This window comes from Haemorhous mexicanus, chromosome 17, assembly GCF_027477595.1.
Source record: "Haemorhous mexicanus isolate bHaeMex1 chromosome 17, bHaeMex1.pri, whole genome shotgun sequence".
NCBI classification, from domain to species: domain Eukaryota; kingdom Metazoa; phylum Chordata; class Aves; order Passeriformes; family Fringillidae; genus Haemorhous; species Haemorhous mexicanus.
In genome coordinates, this window is record NC_082357.1 from 15116783 (window position 1) to 15125597 (window position 8815).

Below are 8815 nucleotides of genomic sequence, written 5' to 3' on the forward strand. Positions count from 1 at the left end.
TCAGGGAATGGCTCAGCTGGAAGGGATCCACGAGGATCACCCAGGCCAAATCCCCAGGATGAGCTGAATTCAGAGCAAACTCTGGCACTGTGCTGCTCCAGAAGGGGTTCTGGGAGGAAGGAATTGGGAGGGGATGGATCACACAGCAGGAAGTAGAGAGGAGACAGGAGCTGGGAATGGAGAAGCCACTTTCTTCTGTTTTCCTTTGGATAACACAAGGGAACCAGCCCAAACCCTTTTCCCAGGGGAAAGCAGTCTGGGTTAGGAGGGTGGATGGGTTCTCCACAGAAAATGTGCTGTTATGGCTCCCCTGGGGGGTTTGCTGCCAAATCAATGATTTAAATCAAATATCTGGGGGCAGAATGGGCAGATGAGATGGGACAAACCCAGGGAAGCTCTCCCTGCTCCCTGAGGGTGCCAGTCTCTGTCTGGACCTCAGGGATCCCATGGGCTGTGTGCTGAAACACTGGGAAATTCACCATTTTCCACCCAAATCCCTCCCCAAGGCCAGGAATCCTTAATCCCAGTAACCCTCCAGGAAAAGCCCAGCAGTTCCTAACGTTTCCATTTCTCCTTCCTTCCCCAAGACCTACGAGCAGAACGAATGGATCATCCACCTGGCTGGGAAGCTGCTGGCCCAGGAGGAGGGGACCTTGTCCCTGCTGGCCACAAACCCCTTTGCAGGCAGAGACCCTCCAAGGTGAGCCTGGAGTTATCCCAAGGGAGAACTTGATCCACCTTGTTCCCATCCTGGACGAGCACGGGAGGTTCCTGTTGGGGTTTGTGTTTGATGGGAGCCAGGTGGGATTTGGGGTGGGATTTAGGGTGGCTTTGAGGGACACCAAAGTGCTGCCAGCACCTCAGTTCCCCCCTGGAGGGGCCACAGGGACCCTTGGGATGAGCCCATTCCCAGCAGATCCGTGAAGGGCTCGGTGCTGCTGCTCCTGGCCAGGAATGGTCCCTCCTGCTGTGGTTCCTGCCCTCAGCTCTGGGGCTTCTGCCACGTTCTCCTTGTGAGCTCAGGTCAATCCCCACCATTCCATGGACCTCCTGAGGTGTGTCAAAGGCAAAACAGCCCTGCAGGAATGGCTGAGTTTGTGGACACACATTTTGGAATTGTTTGTGTTTTCAAGGAAGAGACAAAGCCAACATCAGCCAGGGAAAGGCACAGAGGAAAACTCCGAGGTTTTACACAAAAGGAATTTTGTCCCAAAAGCTCTGTTTTGTTGATGGAGTTATTTTTAGCTGAGAAAACATTTTTTGGGGCATTTTGGATCAGCTCAAGCCATGTTTTGCTGCTGCTAATGTTTTCCATTTGGGGCTCTGAGGATGCACTGCAAGCAGGGATGCAGGTCCAGGGCTCTGTGTGCAGTGAAATTCCCCTTGGATCCCAGTGATGTTTTCCAGCTTTGGGGCACTGCATCCCCCAGAGCTTCTGAGGACAGAGACTCCTTCTCCAGCTGAGGCACAGAAAACTTCCCCCTTTTACCAAAATGGTTCCTCTGAGGTGCTTTGTAAACCCCAAGATGGTAAAAATCCCCAAATCCTGGAATGGTTTGGGTTGGGAAGGAGCTTAAAGCTCATCCAGTTCCAACCCCAGCATCTTCCACTGTCCCAGGTGCTCCCAGCCCTGTCCAGGCTGTCCTTGGACACTCCCAGGGATCCAGGGGCAGCCACAGCTGCTCTGGGCACCTGTGCCAGGGCCTGCCCACCCTGCCAGGGAGGAATTCCTTCCCAAATCCCATAACCCTGCCCTCCGTGGCCTGGTGCCCTCGGCAGGGGATGGAACTGGGTGATTTTTAACCTCCCTTCCATCCCAAACCATCCCTGACCCTGTAATTCCCTGATCCTGGACTTTTATCCAGATGGAAGGGAAATTTTGCTGCCCAACCTCAGGGATCCCTTCATTCCCACCACAGTAGCTGGGTGGAAAAAACTCCTAATTTTCCTCCCCTCATTCCCCCCTCCTTCCACTCCAAAGGGAATTTTGAGACTTAATTATTTTCATTCCCTGCTAGACTAAATAATTAGGGGAAGGGGCTGTTTTCCATAAGAACCTTGCACTCCATCCTCCACGGAGTTTGTCCTGTTAATGGAAACTCTACACCTCCAACAGCCAAGGGACTTTCAGAATGAGTTAATGCCTTCGAAATGAAATTTCGGAGACCAAAGTTGGGAGGGTTCTTTACAACTCAAGAAATTATAGTATTTTTTCAAGTGTGATAAACTTCAAATGAGAAACAGGTGACTGATTAAAAATGAGGGCATTGTTGAGGGCCTGGCTGAGTGGGAAGCTTGGACCTCGAGGCTGGTGATGTTTGGGGAACGTGGATTTCCCAAATATTCCGGGGCAGTGGATAGTTCATAAAAGCCCAGCCCTCATAAATCTGGACAGGAGAGCTTGGGCTGAGAAATTAAGAAGTGTTGAACACGCCGTGGAAAAGGCTGCAACAATCAAAGGAAACAAAAATCAGATTTAGCCCACAGGAGGGGAAAAAAAACCCCAGGTTTTTGGGTCTGTTTGGTGTCTGTGATATTCAGTCATGGTCACTCCAGGATTTTTATTCCAATTAAAGCAGCACTTTGTTGGAAAAGCCCCACCAAGGGTGTGAAGAGCTGGGTTTGTGGTGGTGGTGTTTGTGAGGAGCTGGTGCTTCCCTTGGGATGCTTTGGAGCACAGGGGAATGGGGCATTTGGGATCTTTTTTTAATGGGATTTTATTTTATTTCCCTTTTAAAAGTGGCTGGACTTGATCCCTGTGGGAAGAGCTTGGTCATATCTGCACTTTGTAGAAGGCACTTTGGGGTTTGGAGCCTCCCCAGAGGGACAGAGGTGGCTCTGGAGCAGTGCTGGGAGCAGGCAGGGAGTGGGAATTCCTGGAAAATCCAGGCCTCGCTGGGATTAGGTGGAGAAGAATCTCTCAGCTATTACCAGAATTGAATTTCACAGCCCTGCAGGGAAGTTTAAGGGGTTTTCTTTGGGGAAAAAACCACCCCTCAGTATTTCAGGGAAGGCAGAGCTCATCCCAGGCTGGCAGGATTTCCCCCCAGGCTGGGAAATCTGGTGGCCATGGGATCTCTCTTCCTTGGCAGGGTGAATTCCAGCCTTGGATCCATCTGGAGCCAGTTGGGGTTTTTTCCTCCCCCCACAGTTTGCTCTGCCCTTGGTGTTGTCCCACCCTTCCCACCCCATCCAGGGAGGAAAAACCAGAGAGGAAAAACCCCACTGTGCCACTTCCCAAGGGGATTCTGAGGATCAGCTGCCCTTGGGATGCTCCAGCTCTGTGGGACCAGACCTTGCAGGAGCCTCAGAACCAGCAGCACTAAAAACCAACCCCAAAACTGCCCCAGTTCCCTCAATTTAGGCCAAGATCAATTAATTCATGCTCCCTCCCTCCAAGAGGGCAAGAGCAGCGATGCTGGAGCAATGTTACCTTGATGAATTTGGGCTTCCCACCCCCTGATTTACACCCCAAAAAGACACCCCATGTTTTGCTTTCTTCCTTTCCCTCTCCCACCCCTCCTTGCCTTGGCAGGCCATTAATTCTAACAGAAACCACCACTGGCTTGGAGTTTTTTTTTTTTCCCCTGGAACCCCTCAGCTGTTGCAGGGAGACAGCTGCACCCTCTGGAACTAATTACAGCTGTCTGGGAGATTTAGGCCCCCATCCCAAGCAGTCCAATATTGCTGCTAATTTTTAACATTTGAGCACATCCCCCTGGGGCTGGCAGGAGGGGCTGGAACACGAGCGGCTCCCGAGGGCGCCGCGGGGCAGCTGCTGCCGGGCATCTGCTGAGGGCAGAACCTTGCTCTGGAAAGTAATGCTGATTATTTTTAGCTTTTCTGGCCTCTCCCCGAGGCCAGGGGCTGTTGGGGATGTCCTGAAGGCTGGTGGCAGAAGGGTTCTTGGGGCGGCTCAGTCCTCCCTCCTCTGTCAGTGCCGTCGCTCTCCTGGCACTGCTCTTGGAGCAGGAGTTGCCCCAAGGACCCTTTTGTCCCCTTTTCCTCACAGCAGAGAAGGTTTTCCATCTCCTGGGAGGGTCTTGGAATGCCATCTAATCCCAGCCTTGCCGTGGGCAGGGGCATCCTCCACTAGACCCCATTCAAGCTGGCCTTGGACACTTCCAGGGTGGAGCAGCCACAGCTTCTCTGAGAATCTGTGCCAGGGCCTCCCCACCCTCACAGGGAGGAATTCCTTCCCAATATCCCATCAAATCCTTCAGTTTAAAGCCATTTTTTAATGGGAGCTGGTGCCAGGGATCCAGGAGGAGCTGCCAGCTTATGTTTGCTCAGTAAATCCCCAAAAGTCCTTCTCATCCTTCTCTGAGTACCTGGGACATGCTGGTGAGGTCAGGCAGCTCCTTCCTGACCTTCCAGGAGCTGTTGCTGTTTCTCCAGAGCAGGAATTAGGGAATCTCCTGCAGGCTCAGTCTCCAAGATCTGTGGATCCCTTCCAGCTGCCAGGAGATCTTTGTGGAAGCCCCAAAACTGCACAAATTCCGGGAGCCCTGGAAGGATGGGAGTTTGTAGCACCTTCCCTCCCTGAATCCCAGGAAGAGGGAGCAGGACCAGCACTGGAGGAGCTGGAAAACTCCACAATTCCAGGATTGAGGCACCCAGGCAGGTTATAAACACTGGCAGAGCTTGTAAACTCTGTGAGCCCTGAAATGAGGGGCTCCAGTGGGTATTAAACACTGCAGCTTTTACATCCTGAGCCTGCCAAGGAAATATTCCCTCCTGGGCTCCAGGTTTTCCACCTTTCTCACATTTATTTTGGGAATACATGGAGATGGGTCCAGCTTGGGAAGTGCTCTGCAGCCTCTTAGTGAAGGAGAAACCCCCAAGCATCAGAGTGGCAGGTAGAGGATGCTGGGAGCAGGAGACTGCCATAAAATCTGAAGCATTTTTGGGAGGAGGATCTGGGATTGGAGGTGGAGATGTTTTGGGAATTCCAGAAGGCAATCAGGCAGCAGTTGGAAATGTGCAATGATCCTGGAGTGGCTCCCTGGACCCCCAGGGATGAGGCTGTTCAGTACCCCTCAGTTATTAGCAGGAATTGTGTGCTCCTGCAAAGGAAACCCTGTGGGAATGACACTCCAGCCCCTGCCTGGCTTTTCCCAGCCTCAGAAAGCAGAGAGGAGAGGGAGTGCAGGAATGGGCCAGGCTGGAAGGAAGGCAGCAGCTGCAGGGCAGAGTTTGTGGGGGTGGGATGCAGGTTTGTGCTCCCCAAATTCCACTCAGGGCCCCTTTTCCCATTTATCTTCCTTCATCCTCAGAGTCATTGAGTCATGGAATGGTTTGGGATGGAAGGGACCTTAAGGCCCACCCAGTGCCACCCCTGCCATGGGCAGGGACACCTCCCACTGTCCCAGGTGCTCCCAGCCCTGTCCAGCCTGGCCTGGGACGCTGCCAGGGACCCAGGGGCAGCCCCAGCTGCTCTGGAGAACATGATGGGAGTGATGGACACAGAATCCCAGGATCACTGAGCTGGAAAAGGCCTTTAAGTGCAGCAAGTCCCAGCTGTGCCCCATGCCCACCCTGCCCCCAGCCCAGAGCTCTGAGTGCCACCTCCAGCAATTCCCTGGACACCTCCAGGGATGGGCACTCCAAACCTCCCCGGGCATCCCATATTCCCACGGTTTTGTAGGAGAATCCTTCCTGTGCTGCTCTCCTGGGTCCCAGCAGGACTGGAGCAGAGCTGTTGGGCCGTGCTGGCAGCCCCCCTTGGCCTGGCTGCAGCTCCCACCCTGCCCTGCTCCCCAGAGCCCAGCGCCGATGGCAAATCCATCGGAGCCGTCCCTCGTTATTTCAGCAGCAGGAGGGACCTTCCCCGTGCTCCAGGGGTCCCACAGCTGCGGTGCCCTGCTCAGTAGCAGGGTCTGTATTTTCCTAGTGGAGCAGAGCAGGTTTAAATGAGCACTGACACGACCTTGACAGTTTTATTTTGTGGGTATTTTATGGGCTCGCCCGGCGATGCTCCCGGCGCGGGCGCCGCTCCGGCCCTTGTCAGCATGTCCTCCATCAAGGGGGACAAACCCCCCGGATCCAGCGGCGTGGGCAGCTCCCAGAGTGTTTCCTGACACTGATGAATGTTTCTTTCTGCACTGCTTTCAAACCTCCTCTGCTGTCAGCTCCCGCAGCAGCCGGAAAACAGATGCGCTGAGAGCCGCGCTGACGCTGGCTGGGCAGGGGGTGCTGGGGCAGTCAGACTCCCTGCTCCCAAATCTCCCAGGCAGAAACACTCCAGGCTGGCTCTGAGAAGGGAAACAATCTTCTTATTCCTGCTTTTGTTGTTACTCTGTCATATTTCGCTGTGGAAGGGTGTGGGGAGTGCTCAGGGCAGGGCGTGGTAAAGCTCCTCTGCTCATGCATCATTCCCAAGGCACAGCTGGGTTCCTGAATGGCATCAAGAGGAGCTTGGGAACTTCCCAAAGCCTTCCCAAGGCATTCCCAGTGTCTCTGCTGCTGGCTGTGGGCATCCCAAGGAGGAATGGATGGATAAATGGATGGATGGATGGATGGATGGATGGATGGATGGATGGATGGATGGATGGATGGATGATGAGTGAATGATGGGTGAATGGATAGATGATTATTGGATGCATGGATGGATGGATGGATGAATGAATGAATGGATATGGGATGGAAGGATGGATGGATGGATTATGAATGGATAGATGGATATTGGATGGATAGATGGATGGATATTGGATGAATGGATGATGCATGGATAGATGAATGTTGGATGGATGGATGGATGATGAATGAATGATGGATGGATGGATATTGGATGGATGGATGGATAGATAGATGGATATTGGATGGATGGATGGATGGATGGATGGATGATGAATGGATAGATGGATATTGGATGGATAGATGGATGGATATTGGATGGATGGATGATGCATGGATAGATGAATGTTGGATGGATGGATGGATGGATATGGATGGATGGATGGATGGATGGATGGATGGATAGATAGATGGATATTGGATGGATGGATGATGAATGGATAGATGGATATTGAATGGATGGATGATGAATGGATAGATGGATATTGGATGGATGGATATGGGATGGATATAGGATGGAAGGATGGAGTACCAGGATGTGGAGCCACCCTGAGCACCTTCAAGCTGATTTCTCCATCCAGAAAAGCTCCAAAACACCAATCCAAAGGAATGAAACCATGGTCCAAGCCTCTTCCCAGAAGTCCTGGCGAGCCCTGAGCTGCTGTCCTTGTCTCCCACAGGTGGATCCGGGGGGAACACTTCAGGTACAAGTTCAGCCAGCCCGGGGGGAAGCACGCCCGCGACGGGAAGTGGTGGATCCGGAAAAGGATCGGCCCCTATTTCCCCCCCGTCAGCCTGCAGGGCCTGAGGAAGTTCTTTGAGGACAGGAATTGGCCTTATCCCCTGCAGGACTGAGGGGAAAGGATGGCCAGGACGAGAGGGACCAGCTGGGAAGATGGAGAACGGGCAGCTGCCTTCCCAACATCTCCTGCCTCTCTGGTTTTTATCCATATCCTTGTTCACAGCTCTTTTCCAGAAGATTCTTCCAGAAGATTCCCAGCCAGTTTGCCCACTTGCTCTGTGAGCTGCTTTTTCTCACCTCACTGGTTGATTTCCTTTGCCAGGCTGCTCCAGTCAGGAATTCCTCTGGAACTGGGAAAGAGGCAAGCAAATAACCATGACTGGTTTTGGGCGAGGTGTTGGTGTTGCCAAAAGCAGCTGAACGTGGGTTGGAAGCAAAAATGGGAAAACAAACCAGGAGGGATCTCTGGGGTGGTGTGGGCTGTGGATGCAGGCACAGGAGTGCCCTTCTCCGTGTCTTCCTGCACCTTTTTGACCACAAATAGCAAATGGGCACCCCTGGGAGCGTGTTCCTGGAAAGGAATTAAAGCCAACAATCCTTGAATAACCAGCAGGAGCTGCACTGGGTTTTTGTTTTTCCTGGAAGTGCTAAAAAGGGAAAAGAAGGAGGCCCAGGCTCTGCCAGGGACAAGGCAGCTCCCGTGGGAATGGGGTGGCAGGTGAGCAGTGAGGTGAGACCTGGGACTGGTTTGTGTTTTGGGGAGGAGCCAGAAGTTGGTGTCGTGTCCAAGTGTCTGTCCCCATCCTGGGGATCCCGGGCTGTGAGAGGAGAATTCTCCAGTTCTCCCTCCCCTTCTCCCCTGGGGATCCCGGGCTGTGAGAGGAGAATTCTCCAGATCTCCCTCCCCTTCTCCCCTGGGGATCCAGGGCTGTGAGAGGAGAATTCTCCAGTTCTCCCTCCCCTTCTCCCCTGCCTTCCAGGGTGCCTTTGCTCAGGGCTCCCTCATGGTTTCAGGGGATTTTCCTTCCAAGCTGCTCCTTCTCCAGCAGGTGCAGCCCTGGATGGGAGATGGGTGACAGGAGATGGGTGACAGGAGATGGGTGACAGGAGATGGGTGACAGGAGATGGGTGACAGGTGACACCCCCGGGCACCCCCATGGACTGGGCACCCAACAGCCCTAGCCTCCCCCTCCCCAATTTAATGAATTTCTTTTGCTTTCCAACCTCTGGGTCAGGGATAATGGATCCCAGACCAGCAATCCCATTCCTGTTTGCTGCTTGTTAAGCTTTTTTTTCCTTTTTGTTTTTTTTTTTATTCAATGCAAGCTCCCCTCTCTGCTCCAGAGCAGTGCCTGGAAGATAAAACCCATCCAAAGGGGCAGGAGGGGATTCCATTGGAAATGTTTCCCTGGGACAAGAATTTAGAAAAGAGAAGGAGCAATTATTCCAAGGTGGGAGGAAATCAGAACCACGTTGAGTTATCTGCTCACTGGGAAG

General features: G+C 53.0%; 1 protein-coding gene across 1 annotated transcript in view; it reads left to right on the top strand.

Annotated features, from left to right (window-relative positions):
• The window catches only part of LMF1 (lipase maturation factor 1), a 142735-nt gene extending 134808 nt beyond the window's left edge, over positions 1 to 7927 (top strand). The window contains exons 10-11 of the mRNA XM_059861986.1: positions 588 to 700; positions 7257 to 7927. Of these exons, the coding sequence (XP_059717969.1) occupies positions 588 to 700; positions 7257 to 7431 (288 nt within the window). The 3' untranslated portion in view covers positions 7432 to 7927. The remainder of the gene's footprint in view (positions 1 to 587; positions 701 to 7256) is intronic.
• The last annotated feature ends 888 nt before the right edge of the window (positions 7928 to 8815 follow it).